General features: G+C 42.5%; 4 protein-coding genes across 12 annotated transcripts in view; 1 reads left to right on the top strand and 3 right to left on the bottom strand.

Annotated features, from left to right (window-relative positions):
* Positions 1-2619: 2619 nt before the first annotated feature.
* Positions 2620-16149, bottom strand: LOC109482139 (phosphoethanolamine N-methyltransferase 1-like). Of its 3 annotated transcripts, none has more exons than XM_019784838.1 (12): positions 13388-13862; positions 9772-9952; positions 9176-9331; positions 8873-9009; positions 8312-8472; positions 6304-6492; positions 5899-5988; positions 5616-5705; positions 5160-5282; positions 4673-4804; positions 4301-4417; positions 2620-3852 (listed from the first exon to the last, which is right to left on the bottom strand). In XM_019784838.1, exons 1-12 carry the CDS (start codon positions 13458-13460, stop codon positions 3739-3741), a joined length of 1563 nt encoding a protein of 520 aa, XP_019640397.1. In that variant the 5' UTR covers positions 13461-13862; the 3' UTR covers positions 2620-3738. The 3 variants fall into 3 exon arrangements, with proteins under 3 accessions (XP_019640397.1, XP_019640398.1, XP_019640399.1); XM_019784839.1 differs by lacking the exon at positions 13388-13862 and adding an exon at positions 15848-16149 and having other exon boundaries at positions 2621-3852; XM_019784840.1 differs by lacking the exon at positions 13388-13862 and adding an exon at positions 10958-11708 and having other exon boundaries at positions 2621-3852.
* A 1105-nt stretch (positions 16150-17254) lies between these two features.
* Positions 17255-20530, bottom strand: LOC109482147 (ribonuclease UK114-like). 2 transcript variants are annotated; one of them, XM_019784849.1, is made up of 2 exons: positions 20079-20530; positions 17255-18521 (listed from the first exon to the last, which is right to left on the bottom strand). In XM_019784849.1, the coding sequence occupies exons 1-2, from the start codon at positions 20409-20411 to the stop codon at positions 18444-18446; spliced, it is 411 nt and encodes a 136-aa protein (XP_019640408.1). In that variant the 5' UTR covers positions 20412-20530; the 3' UTR covers positions 17255-18443. The 2 variants fall into 2 exon arrangements, with proteins under 2 accessions (XP_019640408.1, XP_019640406.1); XM_019784847.1 differs by lacking the exon at positions 20079-20530 and having other exon boundaries at positions 17285-18957.
* A 492-nt stretch (positions 20531-21022) lies between these two features.
* On the bottom strand, positions 21023-25089 carry LOC109482113 (peptide methionine sulfoxide reductase-like). Of its 6 annotated transcripts, none has more exons than XM_019784801.1 (4): positions 24947-25089; positions 23599-23771; positions 22669-22920; positions 21023-22428 (listed from the first exon to the last, which is right to left on the bottom strand). In XM_019784801.1, the coding sequence occupies exons 2-4, from the start codon at positions 23616-23618 to the stop codon at positions 22206-22208; spliced, it is 495 nt and encodes a 164-aa protein (XP_019640360.1). In that variant the 5' UTR covers positions 23619-23771; positions 24947-25089; the 3' UTR covers positions 21023-22205. The 6 variants fall into 6 exon arrangements, with proteins under 6 accessions (XP_019640360.1, XP_019640359.1, XP_019640363.1 ...); XM_019784800.1 differs by having other exon boundaries at positions 24989-25089; XM_019784804.1 differs by having other exon boundaries at positions 24815-25046.
* Positions 25090-25657: 568 nt separating this feature from the next.
* Positions 25658-26230, top strand: part of LOC109482112 (glucose-fructose oxidoreductase domain-containing protein 1-like) — a 4268-nt gene continuing 3695 nt past the window's right edge. Inside the window, exon 1 of the mRNA XM_019784798.1 lies at positions 25658-26214. Coding sequence (XP_019640357.1) covers positions 25672-26214 — 543 coding nt within the window. The 5' untranslated portion in view covers positions 25658-25671. The remainder of the gene's footprint in view (positions 26215-26230) is intronic.

The following is a 26230-nucleotide window of genomic DNA, read 5'->3' as shown; positions in this document are numbered from 1 at the left end:
AACAACAACTTTGAATTCGTGTCCGAGTAACAGATTGGAAAATCAACAATTTGGTATATTCGTGCCACCGTATAGTATTTTTCCGATAATTATATCTACACGCTTGTAAGTTATTATTAAGGACATGACAAGTGAAAACCATTGATGGATGGACCGTTAGCATTGCCTGTAAGTGTAGGAGTAGAAGGTCAAGCCTTGTCATAGCAAATTAACAGTCCGGAGTGGGGCGCAACGTTTTGGTACAGAAGCCAAAGTTTCGTAGCCTGCCTTTTAGTAGTAGTAGCCCAGCCTGTCTTGGTCTGTTCCCTGCTAAAAAAAGAGTTGGCTTCAAGGCTACCAAAGTTGAGGTGCAAATTAAAAGGGACTCTCCCCTTGGCACAACGTTGGGGGCCTGTTATGGATTCGAACCTAGAACCTTTATTTAATATCACAACAAGGAGGCAGGTCACACATTCAACACCTTCCTCCGACCACCGGCCAACCTTGAACTTCGGGAGCAGTCTGACCAGATTAAGGCCACGCCTACCTTTCTATACGAATCGAATTTGAGTCAAATTTGACTGCCAACTACGCCCCGACCTACTCCCGAACATCAGCCAACCACCCGCCGACCGTAGCCGAACCGTCCAATGTTTCAAACATTTTTAAACAAAGCCAAACAGTAGCCGACCGGCCTGGCTGAACACTAGCCAACCTTGCTCGCGACCTACTCCTAACCATGGTTGGGGGGAGTTCGGCTAGTGTTCGGGAGGCCATATTCGGCTCTGTGTGACAGGGGCTTCAGTCTGGTACTGTGAAACGTACGTGGTCAGTAAACTGGACGCATGGTTGGAAAGTCCGAGCCCCTTTGTCCACACGCTGATCCCCGCTTTCTATGAAAATTTCTCTGCCGGAGGATGATAAGACTCGGCCATATACCCGGCCGGTGATGAGGGATTAGGGCCGGATTTGTCCGGATCGCCTGCTGTCGGAGTTGTTTAGAAACGCGGCTTGTTCAGCAGAGTCGTCGGTTTTGTGGTTTATCTCATAGCTCATTACAAATGTAGCCTCCCGCAGCAGACTGATCGGGCTGCCACGCGTAGGCGAAGGCGGCGTACAAGAAACCAGGCTAAATCAGTACTGATATACAAAAAAAAGTACATTATAACGTTATGCTCAGGGGCTTTTTGCACCGAAAGTTAAAATATTTAATAAAAAAACTATTTTCGTGTGATAGTAATTTATTATCACTTTACAACATATTTGTGCAATTATCTCACATATTCACGAGGCGCATTCAGTTTGTGGTGCCACCACTAAATATCAAAATGCAAACAAACATGGCTGACAGCTGTGTTTCCAACTTTTAAACATGCTCGTAAGGCGTCATATTTTGGCGCCTCCACTTAAGTCCTGAATGGCACTTATTTTTGCAATGGAGTAGGGTTGATTCAACTTACTTTGTAGAGAAATGACCAGAACTTTTACTTTTTGTATCTTCCTATCTTCCAAAATGTTACATAATGGAGTTTTAAACTTGTGTGTCAAAGAAAGCCATATTTACTTTTGTGAGTTTCTCATTGTACTTTTGTGCGTGCGAGTATTTTCTGTATCAAATTTCTTTCTCTATGTCTAACCTTATTTTCGCCAAACGCAGGCGGACCAAAGTTCCTCTGCTCGTCGCTGCCCCACAGTGAATGATCTGTCCACAGTAAGAAGTGTCACGTGCCTGTGAGAAGACCCCGTGTGCCTGTACCCGTGACCGTGACCGAGTCAGTGTGGTGATGACGTGTTACACGTGCCGGCCACGTGCCTGTCACGCACGCGCACAGCTAGCGACTTGTAACGCACACGACAGGCGGCATAGTCACGGGCGGCGTACTCTCCAAGCAGAGGTTTTGGGTTATTTTTGGCGTGTTCTTAGGCGCGGGCTTTTTTTTATCGGGGTTCCTTCTTTGTACTCGAAAATAATTCCAGTGCAACAAAGAAACCCCGATAAAAAAGTCTAAAAACACGCCCAAAATAAACCAATAGGCAAAACCCAAACATCTGCTTGGAGAGTACGGTCGGCGGTGACTCCTAGAGCTGGCAAATACTCTACTAGGCTCCGGAAAGTGGATGGAAAGAGTAGAAATTGTAGCCTGGGTGCCATCCGAATTTGTAACGGCTACCCCGAAAGCGAAGGTTGCATTTCCTTGTGCCGGTACGTTCTCTTGTTTTGTATCCAGTACGGGGTAGCCGTTACGAATTCGGATGGCACCCAGGCTATAGAAATTGGCCAAATAGACACAAATAATTTTGCGTACCAACTCCCCTGGCAAGTTTTTTCTGTCTATTTGGCCAATTTCTACTCTTTCCCGCCGCTTCTCGGAGCCTGGTAGAGGAATCTTTTTTCGTCTTATCGCGCATTAGATTTGGAGTCTGCGGCGGATGTCATCCATAAAATGTACGTGATGTGGCCTTGCTGACGACAGAGGAATGTTGGGAGCAATGTCTCCTTGCGATGATTTAACAAACCGCAGGCAAATACTTTCCATGTACTGTACATGATCACGTGTATATGTCTAACAAGAAGAAACAGTAGCCAGTATATAACTTTTCAGGTTTTGTATTGTCATTATCAAAAGCACGACACCCTTCACATGTGTGTTTGTGCGTATCATCAGAGGAACTGAAAATAACACTCAAATTTACCAGAACAAAATTGGGACTACACCTGACTACAAATGGAATAAAACAGGTATATGGAATGATACAGTGTGTGTTTAATTCGATGCACCGACGTAGTTAGTGTATTCTTCTTTTGGAAAACGATACATAAATGGGATTGTATCTGACTCACATTTTTGTGCTTCAAGCAAAGTTTAACAAAGCATTATGATGATGACCACATATATATGTATATATAACCTCATGTAACATATCTTTTAAGGAGTCGTATAATTTCTCCAAGAAAGGATCCATAGCACAGGTTCTGAAAACCTAACCACATGTTTTACCTTTGATATATATTCACAACATGACTATTTCTTTTTCTGATTCAATCATAGTTTCAAACTACTAGTAATTCACATTTTTGCCATTACTCTAGCCACGGGCAGGTTAACATATTTTACACCATTTGGTGATTACACACGTATGAAACTTGCATACTGGCTATTACACTGCTGTGTCCTTGCTGTAATATGCACTGTTCCACAGCGCCCTCTAACATCCCGATCAAGAAGTGCAGGACAACATTATTTGTTCGAGATGGCTTCTTTTTACCACACTTTTTAATCTAACAATACTAGTACTGAAATATCTTGATCCATAAGGCACCTATCATTTCTTTCATACAATAAACGGCTCATATTTGACCAACAATCCAAACATTCTACAGTTCTGCAATATTCAGACAATATTAGAATGAATGTGGGATACAAATACTGCACTGAAATACACATACCATATTCCTGATTTATGTGCATCTTTTTTACGTGTCACTGTCATAAATCTGCAAAAATACTCAATAACTGAAATCATAATTATTTCCATCTAATCCTTTATCTCTTACCGTAACATTTATTCTAACCAATCTGGGTCTCTCAGAGAAAAATCCTTGTCTACACTAAACAGATCTTACCATGTATAAACTGGCCTTATATTTGTGATTAACAAACAATAGTACATAACAAAATTCAACTAAACTGTGTGTAGATCCAAACAAATTCTTATAGACTCAGGACTTTTTTCATGTTCTCATGGAAGCCAGGGTCTTTACTTGGCCTTTTCTGCGTAGAAGAGCCCCCATTTCTGATCTCCCAGCTCACAGCGGTGGAGCTTCTCTTTCCAGCCATCTACAATGTACCTGAAGTCCTCCTCAGAAAACTCCTGCAGAAAGGCAGGGGGGGGGGAAATGTAATGTAAATTGGTTTATTGATAGAAAATAAAATAATACATACTTAAACCACATTGCAGCCAGCTAACCAACTAAAGTGGCATACCAGTACTTGATTAGGCACAGTACTGTACTGGTATCAAGTTACACTAATTACATGCTTATTTGTGGCCTAAAAATAAAATCAGTAACTAGCTGGTCCCCCATGGGTTCCAGAGATAGGGCAGTGTGTTAGTGTTACAGATTGACAGTGTTAACTACCCAGAAAGATCTGAAAGTTTATTAATGATTCTAGTACATTTGTATTATTGAAGAAGTTCCAAAGAACAAGTAAATTTGTTGAATTGTTCAGTTACATGTACCTGTACCTGTAACTAAAGTTTGTTCAGGTACACAGCTGTAGTACCAACCCTTTCTGCTAGGGAGAGGACATGTATTTACCTTGATGAACTCCTCCTTGTTGGCCTCTGTTCTGGCCACCTCCCTGTTTAGGATGTCCATGAACTGTTGTGTGCGATCCTCTGCCTGGACATTTATGAAACCAGCCTCTTCTAAAAGCTGAAAGAAAACAGGTATTTTCATTTTAAAAGAACAATGAATTTTGAACTCTTAATCTCAAAATTTGCATTGATATATGGAAAAACTGAACTAGGACAAGAAGGACCTTTTCCGCCATCAAGATTAAGATATGAGCATTTAAGAATTGTTTCAGAACCTGAAATTTTTTGCAAATCAGAAAAAAAATGACAAAGGCAAATCTGACAACTGATCAATTGGTGTGGCCTAATTCTCTAAGAAAAATAAAACACCCACCTTGCCATACTTGGCTGGACTGTACAGAGTGTACCCCCTCTGTGCTACATACTTCTTGAACACATCGGACCACTCCTTGTCTCCACAACAGTAGTCGGAGATGAGTAGCTTGCCTCCTGGTTTCAGCCATGTCTAAGATAGAAAATCATTTTCAGAGAAATTTTTTAAAACAACTGTAATTCCTGACTTCTTCATGGTACTTTTACGTTCACTTTTCATGCTCACTTATCTAGCGTGATGGATCAAACTATATTCCTTCAACTTCATGGCACAGTATCTTTGACTGCCTAAAATTTACTAAAATTTCAGAAGATTATTTGATAAGTTTTTATCTATTTATTAATCTATTAAAAAGAAATTGACATTCTGTTCTTGTGTTTTTGCTTTGGAATTATTTCCTGAAAGAGACGGTCGCTAGACTTGAAGGCGTGTGGAATCGAATTGAGACCCAAAATTAACTGAGATGGGCCAGCTAAAGTTTTCTCACCAAGAAGTTCTTGAAGAGTGGCAGCTTGTCCTTGACATGTAAAATGGTGTCTCTACTGTAGACGACGTCAAACGACTCAGCTGGGTATTCTCGCTTCGTACAGTCACTGATCTCAAACCGAACCTTTGAAAATGGCGAAGGAGAAAAAGAATATAAACTCAATTGTTGTAAACTTCAATGAATAAAGAAATTGTTCATAAAAATGTGCCTTTGCTCAGATTAAGCCAATTGGGAATTGTTAAACCAAGCTAGCAATTTCTGGGTAGACACTTATACAACATGCACTTTCAATAAATGGAGGAGTTACAAACAAATGTGTATGACTGCTTGGTCAGTTCTGGAAAGTTCAATGATGAAATACTTTCAGCTAAAATGATCAGAGAAGTTACAGAATTCAGAAGCCTCTGACTTTCCATAAAGAAGTTCTTTCAAAGTTTCCAGCACATTCAGACTTACCTTGGTGATATTTTCTTTACTGGCCCTTTCTGTGGCAATCTCTATCATGTTGGTGGACAGGTCCATGGCAGTTACAACTGCTCCAAATTTCTGGGGAAAAATATGTGAAAATCCAGGTTTAATGCCAGGTGAAATTGCTTTTTAAAGCTCTTTAAACCATTTCGTAGGTTTGGCTTTAACAAAGAATGCTCAGTAAAATGATCCTTTTTTGTACTCACTACAGGTGTGTTTAGAAAGATATGGTCCACTGCTCTCTGACATGTCTAAGGTTTTGTCTACACACCTTTGCCATGTAGAAATCACCTCCTCCAATCCCACAGCCTACATCCAAAACATGTTGGTCTGGTAGTAGGTCCAACCTGGCTACAAACTCCTGAAAAAAAAAAAAAAAATAGATGGTTAGTGTTTAGTGTGACTCTTTGAGTCCTATGTACAGAAAAAAAAAGATTTTATGAATTTTGTGAATTTCTTGTTGTGTATTTTTCCCACTGGCTCTCCAGGCCTTCAAAAGGCAAAAGACATGAATACAGCAGGAAAGTGAAAACAGGAAATAACAACTCAACTTCCTGTCAGTGTCCTTGAGTGTCTAGTCTTCCGTTGGGGTAAATGAAGAAGAAACAGAGCAACAAAAAAATGCAATGTGTTCCCTCTGCGAAGGTAAACATCACTATGTATAAACGTAACTAACCTCTGTAGTTTCTGGTCCGCCGGTACTGACGTATCCGTACCCGAAGATCTTCTCGTAGCGTAAGATCCCGTTCCTCGTGTACTGCTGGGCATCCAGGAACTGCTGGAAGGTCTTGTAGCCGTTGTGAGCCATGCCCTGCAGTCGACGCTTCTTGATGACCCAACAGAACTGGTTCACGTTTTTCTTTGCCTTGGGATTTATGTGAAATATAAGCTATGTTAGCCTGGGTGTCTTTTGTCATTTGTTCAACTTCCATGACCAGATTTCATAATGAAGGCACCTTTTTTTTTGCCAAATTTTATTCACACGCTCGCATCAGTTCTGGGGTTCCCAGAGGATGTCATCCATTTAATCAAATCAACATGGCCTGATGGCAAAAAAAATTGAAAACTACTAATTAGGGGTTTAATGTATTTTTTTTTTGGGGAGGGGGGGATATTTAATCATTACAGTCAAGCATAAATGACTTTGTTGGAAAAAAATCGCGACTGTGACGTCACCGTCTAAACGTCCTACAGCGCGTTCCCGCCACTGGGTCAAAGGTCAACTGTAAGTAGGCCAATTTTATCACCGCATCGCTCGAGTATGACAAAACTCAACTGGTACTGGTCAAATATTTGCGGCCTTTACTCTGGCTTGTATAGATTCTGCGCATAATGAATCGCCCCTCAAACTCCTACGCGGGACTACTAGTATCGTTATCAACTCAAGGCCAGAAGATGGACGTTTTTACGTGATTTGGCATATTTTAATTTATACTTGCCCCCCTCCCCACCACATCCAGACAGGTTTGGCCTGTAGCATTTATGTATTTTTGGCGCGAGAACAATATATGACACGTATGCCAACGTGCAAATACTTCTACATCTTACCCACCACAAAATCTGCTTGAAGATAATACTACTACTTCGTAAACCCTGGAGTGGGCTTATACTAGTACCAATCGTAGAAACACTGTAGAAGAAACATACCCTTCTTACATCCCGTCAGTTTGACCTGACCTACCTTTACTAATAGTGTGGCCTTCCAAGTATAGATCCCCGCACAAATACACCACCACGTCACAAACGTGTACGTGTGAGCTGTTACGTTACTAGTTAATATTTACCGCCGAGCAGGTAACCTGACTAGTGCGGACCCTGAACAAACCCACAAAGTCCAGTTCCAGCTGATCGGATGACAACAGAGATGATCACGTGGTGACCGGTCGGGTAGGTTACCGGCGTTATCTAAGGAAAATTCCATGACGTTACTTGCAAGGTCGTTTTACATAATGTCCTTAGTAGACAGGCAGACTAGTCTCCAAGTAGATGTGGCGATATGGACGTCCCGGGAAGTTTTTATTTTACGCTTTCTATACATGTTTTTTAGTGATCCGCGTTTGGGGGTTTTCACATTTGGCCAATTTTTATGGATGACATCAGCGCGCGCATTGATTTTCGCCTGATTCTGGGAAAAAAAAAAATTGTTGCCCTCCGACAGTGATGAACATGCCGAAAATGGACAAAGATGTCTGTTGCCATGCGGGAACATGGATGGCAAATAAATATGAAGAGAGGAAGATAACAAGACAAGGCTCTGATTTACTTTGATGCAGTAATACATTGCCCCAAAGTATGCAGTATCCAACTGAACATTTGCACAATGATTGATAACTTTTATTTTTCAGTGACAATGGATGTTGTAATAGTTGGCAGTTAATATAGCACAAAACTGGTGTCATTTCTTTTTTGTTTACCGTGAAGGTTTATGATGTCAACATTTAAAAATGTAGGGATCTTTTTTGCCCGCCTTGTTTTTTTTCGCCCTATCGCATTAGGTTTGGAGTATACGGAGGATGTTATCCATAAAATTTACGTGCTGTGGCCTAAAGCACGACAGGATAGTCTACAACCACCATCGTTTTGAAGCAACTGCCCGCTCCCAAAAGCATGTATAACCGCCGGATCGCTTCACTTCAGACTAGCTTCTGTGCATCGACTAAGCCCCGGTCACGTATACTAATTACCTTGATGTACGTCTCCACGGATTTGGCCAGCTCGATCTCGAAGCCGAAGTGCATGGCCCCGCCGTTCTCGCCTGAGATGGGGATGCCTGCAGACTGGATGAGGGAGTCGTAGTCGGATGGCCTGCGGTAGTTCGTCGGGTTGAAGGATCGCCGATGATTTCCTATACACACGGCACGACTCAAACTCAAAATGTTTCTGCCGACTGAACGTAGTATTGTGTCTTCGTGTATTGCATGTTTAGTTTCTTTTAATGTGATAAAACAGCGACATCAAGCCATGTATATAGATAGACGACTCAACCGAGATTGACTCAACCGCGACGGGGGCTGACATCGTTTACCATATACCTTCGACCCAGTGCTGACGTCACACTTAAGACAGGCCACGTGACAAGTCTCACTGGGTCAGTTTATTGAAGAAGACCAGAGTGACTGACTGAAAGCTCTAGGTGAGAACAACTTTTTTTTTTAGCTTTTAAAAACAAATTCACTTTGGCAATTGCAACGTCCGGGTTTAATCTTTCACATGAGTGCAGACATGCAATGGAGGTGAAGAGATACCTGATTGGTGGAAGCAGGACTCTCGGAAGAAGAAGATGCCGTCGTCCTTCAGCCAGGTGAGCACCTTCTCGGCCAGACCCTGCACTTCTTCATCGCTCAGGTACATCATGAGCCAGTTGGAGAACACCATGTCAAAGCTGGGAAGGGGAAGAAACGATTATCTGCCAGCCGACCTCTTGGAGGACTGAACAAAATTTCTAAAATTGGCCAAAATAAGGAGAATACTTTATCTTATCATCTTTTGCATGCTGCAAGTTTGTTCATCTATTTCATCCTAGAGACACTTGGGTAGATCCTACCCACCTCTTTGGTGGCATGTCGAGCTTGGTGACGTCGGCTTGCATGAAGCGGACGTTCTGGTGGTGTCCGTTGACTTCCTCGTTCTTACGGATGAACGATTCCATGAAGTCCACGGCCGTCACATGCTTGGCCTTCTGCGCAAGGGGAGCCGTGTAACGCCTGGAGGGGAAAAAGATGACCATGAGGTCACGAGCGCTCGCTGTTTTTGCCAATCAATTACTGTTACGCATGTGCAAATTATTGGTAGGCATATACAGATTATTTATAGGCAAATTATTGCCCAACTACCATCCGCTTTTTGCCAACCACTTGCTGGCTATCATTCCACGGGGATCGCTCGTTCACTGGTTTTATAATGTGTCACGTGATTATTGGCCGCCATGTTGGATCCTTAAACCCGAATGTTGTGTAAATGCAATTACAGTCACCTGAAATTTTACTCACACAAATTTGAAGGGACACACCCCGAAAACTGCTGAATACCAGCCAAATATGGTAGAACCTCCCGATCAACCCCGAGTTCGAGTTGAATGTTTTTGCAAAGAAAACGGTACACGTGCATTAGCGTAATGTGCGGGTGTCCATGTCAAAAAACCTACCCTATGCCTGCGCCAAGCTCCAGGATGGTTTTGCCTTCGATCCCGGGCAAGAGGGACAGGATTTCAGGCAGTTCAACTTTGGACAGCTCCTTGGCGTTGTCGTCCAACATCATCTCTTCCAGGGACGCCTTGGTGGAGTGTTCCCGCCAAAACTGAGCCATGTCATTGCGCGTCGCCTCATCTGTTGAAACCGGGCAGAAATACACCACAGTAACGTTAATGTGTTATATTGTCATTGTCATTGTTATAAAAGTCTACATCAGTACTGTAGATGTCACAAGAATAAAAAAAAAAAAACTAGTCAATACACACGTGACACATCGCCGAACGAATTTCATACATAAAACTATTTCTTAACGTTCTGAATGTTTTGTCGTGCAAGTCTACATTCTGCCACGGTTTGTTACAGGTGTTTTGGACATTTTTCTAGTTTGATCCTTTGCAAATTACATATATCAGGAACTCAGGACGATAAAATAGATAAACGTAGAGAACGCGTGTGTTTCCTCCATGACAAACTTGTGTGAGCTAACTTTACTGTCGTGCATCGTGGATCATGGGCCGAATTTTAGTTTGTTTCTAGAGGGACCATTTCTTTAAACAAAGACTTTTGAAGACACTCTAGTAAAAAGAAAAACTGATGGTATGTGTCTGATGTGTGCATTCGTGTCTGTAACAACTTTTCGGCAGCTGAAAACAAAGGCACAGAACATACATTGGAACTTGTATAGCCTGACCAAGCAACTTTATGCATATCTGTTGTAAATAATTTTATATGTGTCTTTTGTATATATGTTAGTTTAGATGTATTATTTTTCAATGTGAACGTTGTTTTTTTCAATAATGTGACAAATTGTACCTAATCCAGGGGGATGCGCTTCTGCTCCCCCTGCTGTTGTACATTTGTAAAATGATGAGCAATAAATAAATAAATACTCTGGGTTTGCCCAACGATTTTGTGACCGACTAACTGGCCGAAATCAATGTTGTCATAAAATCGTCGCAAGGTTCCATAATAAAACCTCCCCAGATCATACGTGTTTCTTGCAACACACAGATACACATTAATGATATTATACAGACTATCGTTATCTCTCACAGTGATTAGTTCCAAAAGGAACTAAGTAAAATCTTGCAGTAGGAGAGCTTAACGTTACTTTTGTTACCTTCATAACCACACAATTACCTCAAACCACCAGCAGGCGACGCCCTGCCCACCCCCGCCCCCAGGACGGCAGGCGAGAGAACACATATCATCTGCACACTGCTATACACAAGACATGGGATGTGATAGAAAGTCAGTCAGCATTCGCAAAGAAAAACGCCCTACAAATACTTACAAATTAACTGTTGCATATTTGAGGAACGATATTTATTTAAGCCGTGATATGACTACAATTTTGGTCGGGAGTTGTTTCACGGCCGCTGAATTAATTGTTCTGGAGGCATTTTCATGTTAAATTTTTTTGTATTTTTTGTACACTTATTTTCCCCGTATCAGGTAGTAGCTATATGTTAAGTACTTTGTTACGCGCTTTTCCTATCCTAAATCTAAGCTGTTGTAAATCATTATGTCTGTAAGAGTGACAAAATTACAATCACAGTAAACAATTTTCTTATGTTTCTTATGTAGATTTCTTATGAAACCGTAATAGCTTTCAGCAGTGAAAGATTACGTCCTTGTACGTAGTCTGTGATTTTTATGTTCAATTAACGTTATATCTCTTAGATCAAAATCTTAGATCAAAGGAACATACTAGTGAAAATCACGCGCTGTGACACGCAGTCCAACCTGCGATATCAGTGCACTTGGCAAGTGTCCCACGAACGCATACTTCTGTCTGCCACAGTCTGGCAACCGCCAAAGTCGTAAACCCATTCTTAGGCCACAACAATTTCATTTATTGGTTCTAGGATGTTTTCAGAAAAAAATATGAAGCAACAGGGCGTAACAAAAACAGACCAATGCATCCTGTGATAGCCCCAAATGGTATGATAGGAGCCATTAAGTCAACATACCAGGCTAGTTTGTAATTCAAACCTTTAATCAAACCACTGCATGACCACGTAGATTTCATTATGAAGGCAACTTTTTTTTCGGCAAACTTTTTTTTATTCGCACGCTCGCATCAGTTTTGGGGTTCCCAGAGGATGCCATCCATATAATCATATCAATATGGCCGGCCTAACGAAGCGTTTGGTACAAACCTAAAGACGGACAGAATTTTTTCTCTTTTAAGAGCACCATGTGGATTCGTGGACAGTCCGAATCCGGATCTAGAAATTAGAATGTAGTTTACGTACACACAGGTCTGAAAATAAAATTGCAACCCTACAGACGGATAGAGAACTTCTCCTTTTTTTGTCGTACGAGAAAAAATAAGAATGGCACATACCAAGAGCCTCTGTTGGGCCGAAAACGGGAAATTTGAGTAGACACCGGGTGATTAAACTTGAAAAGGTCTAGAGTACACGCCTCTAAAAATGAGGTCATCTGCAGTAGAAGTCACGTGTCTCTCGTACGATGGAAAAGTACCAGCATCTGATTATCATATTCAACAACGTGCGGTTCGTTTTAGTGCAACAGGTCCATTGTAAAGCTGGGAGTCAAATGTCATTCACCTCACCTCACCAGTCCCATAACTTCCATGTGTCAGCCGCAGGGGCAATGTGGCTTTCAACATCAGTGATCACTGATAAAGCCTCTCAAAAGTAGAGGCTATAGAACGCAAGGGTGGAAAGAAGTCCTTAAGAAATCTACCAATCAAGTATGGACTTATCTATGTTTAAAGTCCAAGTCACGACTTTTAATTCTAACATCTAGTGACATAATATATCCGTCATCCCGAAAAATGATCTTAACAGATCTCCAATGCAATGTCAGCCAGAAAAATGCACTTTTGCGTATCTGATCTGTGCACACCTGAAAGAATTCACACTATGTATCTCTCAAGCACACTGTTTTTACAAAGTGACGGATATGCGTTAGCCTGGGTGCCATCCTCCTGAGTTACCGCCGGCTAACTATTGTCGCTACGTAGCGGTAACTACGGAGGCTGGCACCCAGGCTAGATATTTGATTTTGCGTAGCCCGTTATTTCTTATCCACGATTTACCTTTAACCACGTCCGGTTATGTCTGTGTTCGTAGACTAGTCAAAGTTTACAGAAAAAATGCCGGCGACTTTACAGATCATCGCCAACCCAGTACTCTTGCGATCGCGATCGTTCCCAAAATCTTTCGCAGCTGCAGCAACAAGTCAGTTTACTGTATGCGTTGCCCGAGACATATGCAGACACTAAAATATAATCTCCAAGCAGATCTTTCGGTGGCTGCAAAGACAAAATCAAATTGGCCAAGCAGTGTCTATTTGCCAGACAGTATTCAATTTGATACTGTCTTTGCAGCCACCAAAATATCTGCTTGGATCGTAGATATCGTACTGTTGCATGGCTTAGCTTTCGCCGGGCGAAGATTTTACGGGCCTTTTCCAACTTACTTATTTACTTAGGTACCGTAATATATTCACAAACCACGTGCCATGCCATGGAAAAGTCCCAAAGAAAAATTTAAGGCATGGAAGATCATATGCATGAAGAGACTGAGTGAAACTTACGTGAAATATTGTCGTTACAGTCTCCGTTACTGTATCCGTTCTTTGCGGGCACGCTGTGAGATTCCCCAGACATCTTTGCTTGCTTTATACCAAACCTGCCAAATCAAATCTACCACAGGGGAAATGACAGCTAGCAAGTGGGTACCGTTACGTGACCTTAAAACGGGTAGGAGCAAATTTTATCTATTAGGAGAGGAATGAGAGATTTTTTGGGAGAGTGAGAATGACAGTGACTGCCGATCCAGATACCAAGTCCTGAATACAGTAGCTTGAGGCACTGTAAGACACGCTTACACACCCCTTACAGGTCAGCTGTGAAAGTCACGTGGGACGTTAAAGAGCCGGTATGGCATGATGGAAAAGTACCAGCACCTGAATGTTATACTCTGTACAACGATGGTGGTGGAACGTTACACAACGTCACATGCTCAAAATTCTTAATATACAATAACATTTTGCAGACTCTATGTCACAATACTCGACTAGTAGTAGCGAACTGTGTTTCTACATTTTAAGTACTAGTTATATAGAACGGGGACTGTAGCAAAGGGGGCTGTTGTTAATTTTACCCCCCTCAGCCTGAATGGAATGATCCAGTCGGCACGTGTCCTGTGCCGGTTAATATCCAACACGGATGTGATTCGATCATACCTGATTAGTTAGCGCGGCGGTTAATGACCTAGTTACCGATCTGCCAGGTTAAGGTCATTAACTCAAGACAAACGGCGCCCCGATAGTCTAGTTTGAAAAACGTTTCTTAGATACGGGGCACTGTGGTGGAACACGTTTACCTCCCAACCCGACATTGCGTAATCTCAATGTGAGAGGTCAAAAGGCCGCTTGATGATCCTTGATGAGAAAAAAAAACGACTAGCGTAAAATAGACGTAAAACAAGCCGCCAGGGGTCCAAAATCTAACCATTTCTAGGTCACATCAAGACCTACCCACCTACCAAGTTTCATGAGAATCCTTCTTGAGTTATCGTGCTAAACCACATACTATACATGCAAACGCTATACGGAAAACATAACCTTCTACGAAGGTAACAAAGGACAACAAGTTAACATCAACAATCTCCAAGCAGAATTTTCGCTGTGTGCTTTGGGAAACTCATCCCCCTAGCACGTGGAAACGATTTGAACCAATGAAGATGTTTATCCTTGTCCTCAGCAAAGGTCAACGGATGAACCACAAGGGAATAAGTTGGGCACACGCTATCTCAAGGTCACAGCTGTCAATACTGCTAAATGGTGTAAACAACAGTGTAGCTGTAGGACATATACATGTAGATATACACACATATATGTCTTTAAAGGCTTATGGGTGTTTTACCGGCTCCTACTGAGCATATAGCCTCTACCAGGCTTCTCTTCAGAGGCGGCTGGAAATTAAGAGCGGTAAACTGTACTCTTTTAGCGCACTAACTCCCCTGGTATGTTATCCGGCTGTTTGGCCAATTTTTCTCTTTTCAGCCGCCTCTGAAGCTTGGTCACTACTGAGCATAGCACAGGCCTTCTTTCTGAAGATGTTTATCATTATCCTCAGTCACGAAGGTCAGCAGATGAACCACTAGGGAATAAATTGGGCACACGCTATCTCAAGGTCACAGCTGACGTCACAATACTACGGTGTAAACAACAGTGTAACTGTAGGGCATATACAGTATATATGTTTTCAAGTAACCTTTGAGACTTAGGGGGCCTTATGGGTCGTTTACTGACTCCTACTAAGCATAGCCTCTACCAGAATTCGATCAGATGCGGCTGAAAACGTCGAAAATAAACCGAAGCCTAAACACCAATAAGCCTTCTGTCACAGCCATTTAAATACTAACTACTACATCTAGCTACTAGAGTTTAGACACAACATCAAGGATTGGAACTGTCTTGACCCTTTGGCTGAATGTAAACTAGCTCAACAAATAAATACTAAAATAAGCAACCTTAATGTTGATAAGCCATTGATAAACGATTAAATAATTATATAAGCGGCGAAGGAAAAGCAAACAAAGACAGGGCTTGCTCTGGTCATTACTGGTGTAAATTTAAAGGTCGCGGTCACATTTGTAGTACGAAAGGTTTATGACAACACAGCGAAGACATTCTTAAGATATTCGTGTAGGTGTCGTGCAACATTCAGCCGCATCGTGAGACGGTTGTCGTAGATTTCTATCAATGGTCAGTTGTGTCACGCCACAGCCTCGCTGAAAAAAAAAAAGAATTCCCACCACAAAACGCGTGTGACCGGTAGGGAGGGAGGGAAAGGGTGCAAGTTTAGTCTCCACCAGACTCCTCTGCAGACTGAATAGGTAGTAGAAATCGGCCTATTGTATAGGAATGCAGTTGACCAGGGAAGGTAGCCGGCGCGTCCAATTTGCCTGCAAACTAGACTAGTGCAGGTGTTAGTACTGTCAGTATAATGTCAGTACATGTTAAATGTTGAGTAAATCCAATACTTACACTCGGCACTTTCACCCCAGCCGTTGCTCATCTTGACTGAACGTTCTTCCGTGGGCTTTTCCGTTTACAGTTCGGTGGTGGTACTGTAGTGGTTCACTTCCGTTGCTTGCTTGTCAATTGCTTGGAATTGGCAAGGTCAGGTTGACTGAATGGCGACACGAGTGCGACTAAATGTCCTGCTGCGACGGTTCCGTTCCTGTCCCCTTTGTGTCATCAGCTGGGCTGACAAAAATAACGTCTTACTCGCGTTCGACGCCCTGTGTGGCTAGAGAGTAGAGTCCACTGTATGAAGTATGTGTACTTGCCCTCTGCTCTTACTGACTAGACTCCTACCGGCCTGGGGCGGAAGCCCTAACTACTCCAAGCAGGGGTGTCTTGAGTATGATAGAGACCAAATACTGGAGTACGTAGGAACAAAATGAATTCATATCGATATCATACACTAATGATTATAATATTGAAAATACTATATGCAAATTAGGCCTATAATGGTCTTTTAAAAGCATGGAATAGTCATTCGATTTTAGAAATCCCACATCATGACCCCCCTCCGTGAGAGCAGTAGTAGAACAGTCCACTGTTGTGCATTGCATCATCACTAGCGAAGAAACCTTCCACCAAAATGATGATACAGACATGCCGAAGCAAAAACATATAACAAGTTACTACTATACATTTCCGGAGAATGGATTTCAGACACATTACAGAAATATTAGCAAGTGTATGTATTGTCAGATATAATTCATCTCGATCAGAAGAACAGATGCTTTAATAATTCAGTGCACAACACAGTATTGTGTACTTCGGCCTTGGATTATTTTTGCATCAGCAGCTTTTACGAAGTGACCTTTAGACTGTATAGGTAACCATGTAATCACGACGTAGTTGTTATTCGGAGATCTGGTTCCAATTGCGCAGTGCAGGGTTAAACAATGTCGAACCTAGCTAGCTAAACGTTACGTCACACACTAGAACATTCTGTCATACATGTGAGCTAATTTCGACTATTTACAGTATGGTCGAAAACTTCTTTTTTTTTTGGAAATGAACGAAGATTCATGTTATACATATAGTCACATCAACGTGGGCTCATTTCCTCTAAAATGACTTGAACTGTTGATTCAACAAATTGATGAATACGATCCGTCATAAAATTTTGAAGGTTGGGCTATGACTAATGATATAATAAACTGCAAGTAATACTTTTCTTGAAGATGTCACACAACAGCATACAGCTCAGCAGCTTTGTAGCAATGCCTTCTGCGTAACGACGCCATGCGGAGGTCGGGCGTACTGCACCTGCAGTAGACATAACATGTTCACGTCTAGATCTATTACTTCATACCCGACTTATTAGCCCTCCTTTCCTCGTATACATATGTTACGCCCAATTGGATCACCCGGGAACATATTCAATCAGAAGAAGCATCCAGTGTCACCAAGCTTAAGCTTATGAAAATTCTTTTTATGATAAGATTGGAGATGACATATTCCCACATGTGAAACAAAATGGAGGCCAATGTTAGAAACCTAGCAGTGCTGCCCCGCCACGGAATTAAGGATGCATCATTCCTAAATGCATACAATGCAATTTCAGGTTTAAGATCTAGTACACAATGCATATAAAGATTGTGTTGCACCTTGTTTATTTCGGACACATTTCAATGCAATGCAACTGGATTATGGTTGACCAGAAAATATCCACCATGCCATATAATGCACCAGATGATATCTACCTTAAATCTATATACAACAAATGTTTGTCAATGTCTGCTATTTTGGATCAACTCCCAACTGTTACAGTTCCATACTAACATTAGATTCTTGCTTTTGCATGACTTAGTAATAAAGCATTGTCTGACTATCTAGTATCTACCAACAATTATAATAGAGTCAATGTAACACACCATGTTGTCCCTCTGACATTGCACAAAAATACAAGGAAAATATAGATCTAGAGGGAGGGTGTCTAGCTATTCCAATAGACTGTTCTTCAGCCTGTGGGGCCAAATTACCTAATTTACGGCCCAAACAAAAACTGTGACACGGCGAAATTCAGTGTAGCCTGGATGCCAAACACAGAATACGCTAGGCCCAGATGCAGACTTAGCCAGAGTGCCTGGAATCAGGGCCTAACTGAGGGGGGGCTGTGGTATAATACCCTTGGAGGCATGTTGGCCCTGGCCCTGGAGTGGAGGAACTGGCCTGCGAGGCTGTGTAGGCTCTGGAAACAGTCCAGCTTAATTCAGCGCGGAGACAATAATTATGGAAATTTTAGGGTCTTTTCATGGGTGAGTACTCAAGAGGGGGAGGGCGCAACTTGAAATGGTGTAGCAGTAACTACAGACAAGTATGTATGTTTCTGCATCAGTCTACAACATGAAAGAGTCTTTGACATTGGTGGTTTTTGGTCCCACGGGACACTACAGCGATATGGCGTTAGCGGTCAAGGGTGGGGGTGGGGGGCGTGGTCACAACTGTAACACTAGCCTGTATTGATCAGTCCACAACATGGGAGAGTCTTTGACATTGACGTTGTAGTCTTGATGTAGTTTTTGGTCCACGGGCACACTAGAACGAAGACCGGGATTCAGACTCAAGCGCGCTCCACGATGGCGCTCGCGATGGCGATGGCCTCTATCTCCACACGGCCGTTCTTGGGCAGGGCGGCGACCTGGAAGGCGGCTCTCGCGGGCGGGTTGGCCGGGAAGTACTTCTTGTACACCTCGTTGACGGCGGCGAAGTCGTTGATGTCCGCCAGGAGGACGGTCGCCTTGACCACGTGGCTGTAGTCGATGCTGGCGGCTTCGAGAATCGAACCCATGTTCTTGAGCGCCTGCTCCGTCTCGGGAACGACCCCGCCAGACACCAGGTTGCCCGACGCGGGGTCCATGCCGATCTGCCCGGAGATGTACATGGTGTCGCCGACTACTACAGCTTGGCTGTACGGTCCTATAGCCGCCGGAGCCTTCGCCGTGCTGATAATCCTTCTAACAACTCCTGCCATGCTGATTTTAGTCCGGTTTTGGTTGTGTGTTTTCTCCTGGCGTCGCAACAACTCTCCAGCCACTTGTGAACAAGTTTGACCTCACTATGACCTCGCGCGGCGGACCATGTGACTAGCGTGTCTCGCACCGATGTTTCTTTGTAAATCCTCAAGCAGAAGTTTGGGTGGACCGTATGCGTGTGTTTGTGTGCACGTGTGCGTGCGTGTGAATAGTGTTCAGTACTAAGGACAGGGCTATAGCTCTCTCTCTCTGTCTGCGTAGAAGTGTTCAGCACTAAGGACAGGACCATTTATCTCTGTCTCTGTGTGCGTATGCGTGTCACATTGTATGTGTGAACGGATAAAAAATAAGTGTTCAAAGATGTCGTAATTATGTTTACCGAAGGAAAACATATTGTTTTTGCTCTTGTTATTGTTTTTCCAAACACTAACCTCTGACCTGGCCAATGGCCTGATTTGTTGACGTCTGTCACCATAGTAACTGGTGTTGGGTTACATACAAAGTTGCAATTTCATAGTAGGCATTTAGGCATATACATGTACATGTATGTGAATGTGTTTGAAGAGGAATTAACAGAGCATACCATATCCGAAGGTAAACATGATGCATTTGCTTTGCAAATATTACCTTTCTAGTTTGCATATTTATTCGAGCTTTGCAAGCCTGAGCAACTCTCACCGGGTTAGACATTTTCACCAGTCTTCCTTTATCCCTAAATAGTTCAATTAACAGCAGATAACATTGAGAAGATAAAGGTAGATTTAGTTTAATTTTATGTTATGTTGACCGAAGGAAAACATTGATTTTGCTCAGTTTCCTCTTCTTCTCCAAACCAAAAAGGTCAATGACCTGAAGCAGACGGCTGTGGCCATGGTAACTAGTGTTGGGTTACATCATGCATGTTGCAATTTTATAGCAGGAGGGATTTAGCCTTCTGTTTGACCATATACATGTATATGAATGTGTTTGAGTAAGAATTAACTGAGTAGACCATATGCGAAGGTAAACATTATGCATTTGCTTTGCAAATGTTACCTTTCTAGTTTTATGATCATCGCTGATGGTACATTGTATATGAATCGGTTAAAAACAAACCGAGTACGATCAAGAGAACATTTAAGTCAGTCCAGTGTTTATAGGTTAGATGCTGGGTGGTCCACGATATCACCGACGACAGCGATGGCCTCTATCTCCACCCGTCCCCCTAGCGGTAGGGCGGCGACCTGGAAGGCGGCTCTCGCGGGCGGGTTGGCCGGGAAGTACTTCTTGTACACCTCGTTGACGGCGGCGAAGTCATTGATGTCCGCCAGGAGGACGGTCGCCTTGACGACGTGGCTGTGGTCGATGTTGGCGGCTTGGAGAATCGTGCCCATGTTCTTGAGTGCTTGCTCCGCTTCAGGCACGACACCGCCTGGTACCAGCTTGCCCGGTGTCTTTGGATCGAGTCCAAGCTGCCCGGAAATGTACATGGTGCCGCCGACTACAACAGCTTTGCTGAGCGGGATGGCAGGGTTCTTTCCCTCGACATTGATGATCTTTCTGACGACTCCCGCCATTGTCAGCGTGTCTTCTAGTTCAGTCGTGCTGTGTTCTACGGTAGCCCTGCGTTGCTACTTGCAGACGTCTAGACAAAAAGTCAGTCTGGTGACGTATTAAAACAAATCTTGAACTTTTGAACTTCTGAAACTGGTCTCGCACTGCAGTTTCTAGGTCATATCAAGCAGACTAAAACTTCTAACCTCCTTGGTCATATATAGAGCTTGCTATACTCCTGACAGAGGACCAAAATTGCGCTTACTTTTTAGCGAAGCGACTGAACCCAAATTTAAAAAAAAATGCATTTTAGGGTAATATAGGCCATGTTGATTTGATTAATTGGTGTGGCCCAAGAAGAAAACCATAGATTTTCTAACACTCCCCCATGCCCTAACTGAATGGAACAGTCCTGTGCCTTGCAGTGGTACTGGGTCAAGTGTTAAAAGGACACTGCACTGTTTTGTACTTTGGACTCTGGTAAAAAGGTCAACAACATTGTTGTGAAGAATGAACAACCTTTAATTTTAGGGGAAGGGACTGTATACATGTATTTTAGTATCTACGAAACAATTGGATGACTATTTTATATCTATCTAAACATATAAATAAAAGACAGGATGCAAAGTACTAGTACCAATATACAGAAATTTATTCACATTTCACAACACCTTCTGTTTCCTGGACATACATGCCTGACCCTCGGCAGACCCCCTCCCCCTACTGTTACATAACCCCCCTGCTGTGCACCGCTGCTTCTTGGCACTTGTCTCAGTTCTGGAGCACATTTTTCGCCCCAAAACGTCATGAATAGAGCAGCTGTGTAGAGCAGAGGCATCAAACAATACAGGACAGGGACTCTGCCTTGTAGTAACTTTGCTGTGAACTAGACCCCAATAGTTCACAACGTTACTGGTGTTAGATCAGAAGAGGGTAGCATGTAGTTACACACGTCTTTGTTTTACACTTTCTCAAGGTAAAAATAATCAGATCCTAGAGTTGAAACAAAAACAACATAAAGTTGCACATGTAAAGAAGCCGCTGTAGGTACCACAATAACCTTGTAACTGATATTGTTTCTTCCAAGAAAGCAATTCACATTCAAGGCCATTAAACTCCCTTGTTCCATCACAAAACAATTAAAAAGCCATCTCAGTGGCCATTGCAACAAAGTAAAATTTAAGGACAATCACCAAAGATTTAATTAATTGCAGCAATATGGTGAAATTCAATAGCTCCATAAGTTCAAAGGCAGAAGACAATAACACAATGTAAGAAGGAAACATTGTCCACAACAAAGGAACATGCTTTGCTCTTCTAGAAAAAATTATGGTGATGTACAGCACATTATCATAGTTAAAGGCATCCAATGCAATTTCAGGGGGCAGTTGTTTGTATTGTATAATAGCCTGTTTCTAGCTATTTATGGGTGGTGCCCATAAAATGAAGGGACTTCTCACATAGCTGTATTTGGGCTATTTCTAATGCTTCAAGTATTGAATAATGACAGGAAATGTTGATACGGTTTACCAGAATTTCCTCCTATTTTTTGTCTTGCCGCCCTGAAATTGCATTGGATGCCTTTCAAATTAAACTGATGGAACTTGAATCGTAATGCTTTTCTCATACTCAGAAGTGCAGTGCAGCTTTGCTATGGCTCATTGTAAAAGCTGGAGACAAAAGCAGCATACTAATACTGGCAAATAATTTTTTTTTCATAACTGATCATGAATGTTGACTGATATTTCTTCATCTTCTAAACTCCTTTTGATACATTAATAATGCATTTCCTCTTTCATGGTTTGTTTACGTAACATCTAACTCATCGGCCCACGGCCAATCAACTGGTTCATATAGTTAGCCTGCTCTACACTCAGACCGAGGTTGGGCAGCTCCTTTTCGAAGTTTTTCGGGCTGCCGTATCCGCCGACGTAACCGTTGAGCCGCGCGGCGATGTGAGAATTGATGACTTCCTTCTGGGACAGCTCCAGGCTGTTGAAGAGCCCTCGCTGTTGACGGAGCAGGTACTTCTGATGGTAGCTGAAACGAGTCAGATGAAATCCTTCAATCAAAGGATAATATAATGCTTCTTATCCTGGTTTAAGTCTAAGAAAAATGTTGTGTTTCTGGTTTCCTGACTAACCCTAGCAAAAGATTCAAACTGTTCACCCATTTTCTTGTTGACAAATATTTCATCCAGTTTACTGAAGAAAAAAACTGCTTCTGAAAATACCTGTAACACAGGCTAGGAGATAGATGGTACAAAACACAAACACATACTCTTCAGCGTCGTAAAAACGCTCGGCTCCAACGATCTTCGTCTGGATGGGACGCTTCCTGTTCTCCGACTCCTTCTTCATCGTTTCCTCTGCCAGGGCCTTCTGGTTGTCGTCGTGGTAGAAAATGGCGGACATGTACTGGCGAGAGACGCAGGCGGAGGGGTCGTGGTTCTGCCAGAAGATCTTGAGAAGGTTTGCGTAGGAGGTCTGTTTGGGGTCGTACTGGATCTGGACTGACTCGGTGTGGTCTCCGCTGTGTAAACAATAACAAAAACAACAAATAGTGTAAATTACTTTAAGTTTGCGGTAGGAAGGGTGCAGTCTGAGAAAAATAGACATGTTCTCTAATACATTAGAGGTGGCAGCTAAAAAAATAATGTCTTTGACAGTAACAGTGTAGTCTAGATCTGTCTAAAAACTACCATTTTGGCTCCAACAATGTAGATATTTTCATGATTCATTTTGATGAAAGTTCTCAAATAGTCAGTTTCACAGCAACAATAACATGGATGATGCAACAGTTACTCTCATGAAACAATGACTTGCTTAAGATGATGTAACTTCATATGGAGCCAAAAGGAAGTTAATGTTTAACTTTAGGCCTGCGTGACAAGCTGGCTCTTAGAGTGGTCACCAGGAAGTTCAGTAGAAACAGGATGTTAACAGTTTAGATCATACCCGTACTGGACCGCAAAAATTAAGCACTGTACTGTATTGGTATCAAGTTTAACTAATTATATGCTTATTTGTGGCCCAAAATGGGTATATAGCTGGTACCTTATGGGTTATGCTAGAATCCAGATTACTGCAGGCTTAGTTAACACCTACAGCCTGGTTCCGGTACAGGAACAGGACCTGTACCTAAACCTGTATACTAAGTTGTACCTAAAATCTATTCATGTATACAGCTCTAAGTACGTTTAGGACTCACAGTGCGTGGTAGGTTGGCATGACCTTGGTGCCTCCGGTGTAGCCAACCTTGGTGCGGATCACCCCCTCAGCACAGCCGAACTGCGCCTCGGGGAACCAGAATCAGCTCATGGCGAACGTCGCCGTCTCCGTCACCACGTCCGGTTCTATACGCGGCATGTTGGATGGAGCCAACTGTCCAACAACAAAAATAAGATATGTCATGAAAGTCCATCTGTGTTGGCAGTTACATCTTTTAAGTTAACTTAAAACTTTCCTTCCAACACAAGACATTGAAGAGGACTGTAATGATTTGTCAAAAGTCCTAGGTGAGAACTATCTCTTGTACAACAAAAATAAAGATTATTGCTTAGATTTGAAGTTAGAAGTCAAGCTCTTAACTGTCCTCTGACAAGGAAGTACATGTATCTATGCTTGTAGGTACAAAATACACTGAAAAGTGAAAGTGAAATCAGAACATGTAAGTCTGAACCAGGTATTATTTAAGTCCAAAACTTTTCACACCAAAGCACATAAAATAGGGATGTATGGTAATGAATAAAACAAGACAGTCTTTGGTAGCTTGTACCTACTGTACAAAATTTGTATGTACGGAGTAAAGGCAGCTTACCGATCAGACAAAACAAACATAACATGAGATGTAACATAATCATGACACAAACCTTAAACTTAGAGATAACTTTCCCTATGGTTGAAACTTACAAAGTTCCTTGGCTTAGGATTAAACGGAACTTACACTAGGTAGACAACTGCAAGTCAGAACTGACTCAACAACTCTTCCTTGTATTGAGGAAGTCTTTTATGTAAATAGGAGGGTTGTGACGTATGGCGGGACGTTACGAAATAAGCCGACACCTGCCAAAAATAGCCGAAGTGACTAAGCCCATTGTTTCTTTGTATGTACGTGTAAACTATTTCATTTCCCATAGTAAACAATGATTTATATGCACTACGTATATATTATAAGTAACGATCAACATTCATTTCGAATGAAAATAAAATTATAAATGTCATTTCAAAGCCTAAAACAAGTAGGCATCACTAGAAATCACGTTGAAACATGAAGAAAACACAATACAACGAAACTTTGAAATAGAAAAGCCAGACTTAGACACCACAGAATTTCCACACCTTAGGTCAGGAACGATCTATAATTTGATAAATACGACAGCTGGCAACAAGAAGGAGCGAGAAAAAGTTATATATTTCATGCGTACTCTTCTTTCATAATCGTAGCTGACAGAAGTTTCGTAAGGCGAGCATTGGTGCACGCTCTGCAAAGTCGCCTTGTAGCCGTAACCGGCGCCCCTCACGGCCCCAAATATGCACAACAGAGAGGTTAAACTCACGGTAGAGCTCTCGTTACCCATTCGGAGGTTTTAAAACTTCACCTGGGCAGAGTAGCGCGGCCAAAATGTCAGGTTCCTGAAGAGAATTTTCAGTGACGCAGCCATACACCCTCCCGCAGGACTGGTTTCATAATCGGACTAGTCCATTGTTGGGTAGGGAAGACTCTGGCAGGAAATATCGAGAACAACTACAAAAAAATACCAAAATCTGGAAAAAATCTAGGTAAATTTTGGACTAATGTAGCTAAATCATTATGTTAAGCGATGTAATTTACTTTATTTATTTTTCAAATCATATTTATACTTACGTTCCCGATTGATAAAGTGTACCCATCCAAATCATGCGGTTTCCTACCTCAAAATGTCAACTGTCGTAAAATATGTTTTACATTTCATCTTCGAGACATGTAGGAAAATACGACATTTGAAGGAAGGCAGTGCATTGTCTCTCTTCAAAAATGGCTTACCCTATTTTTGTCCTAAAAAGACATGCTAATTTGCATGGCATGTGTTGTCTGACAGTTTTGTTTACAACAACTGTCGTGATGCCACGCCCCTAATCAATGTTGACCTTTGGAGCAAGATGGCCGCCGGTGGTGAGAAAAAAGGAGAGAACGCCGAGACTTCGCCGTTTGTAAGCCTTTATTGAGCGACTTTCGTCGCTGACAGCCCGTGAAGGAACGCAGGTAAACTGTAGCTTTACTAGCTATGCCAGACAAGGTGAAATGCTGCCAGGGGTGGGCGTATTCGGTACAGGATCGCTGTCTAAAGTCATGGTCTGCATTCTTCAGTCTGCTGGCTTCAAAGTCGCCGCTCTGTGGGGCCGAACCAACGATCTAGCGGAAAAGGTGGCCAAGGAGCTCGACATACCGTTCTACACGAGTAAGGTAGACGACGTTTTGCTTCATCAGGATGTGGACGTGGTGTGTGTCGAGAATCCTCCTCATTTGCATGCTCAAATCGCCGTGAAAACATTGGGGATTGGTAAACATGTACTGTGTGAGAGACCGGCTGGGTTGTGTCAACTTGACGCTTTTAGGATGGTCAACGCCGCCAAATACTACCCGACACTCATGTCCCTCATGACCCACGGCTTACGATTCCTCCCCGCCTTCATCAAGATGCGTGAGATGATTCGAGACAACGAAATCGGAGAGATCTTGGTCTGTGAAGTTCGGGTACACTGTGGAAGTCTCCTCCACGAGAAATACAACTGGATGTGTGATGAAGTGATGGGAGGCGGAGTCTTGAACACCATTGGGTCACACATCGTCGACGTCATCC

This window comes from Branchiostoma belcheri, unplaced genomic scaffold, assembly GCF_001625305.1.
Source record: "Branchiostoma belcheri isolate BF01 breed outbred unplaced genomic scaffold, Haploidv18h27 scaffold59, whole genome shotgun sequence".
NCBI classification, from domain to species: Eukaryota; Metazoa; Chordata; class Leptocardii; order Amphioxiformes; family Branchiostomatidae; genus Branchiostoma; species Branchiostoma belcheri.
Note: the sequence above shows the minus strand (reverse complement) of the source record. Positions and strands in the feature narration are given on the sequence as shown.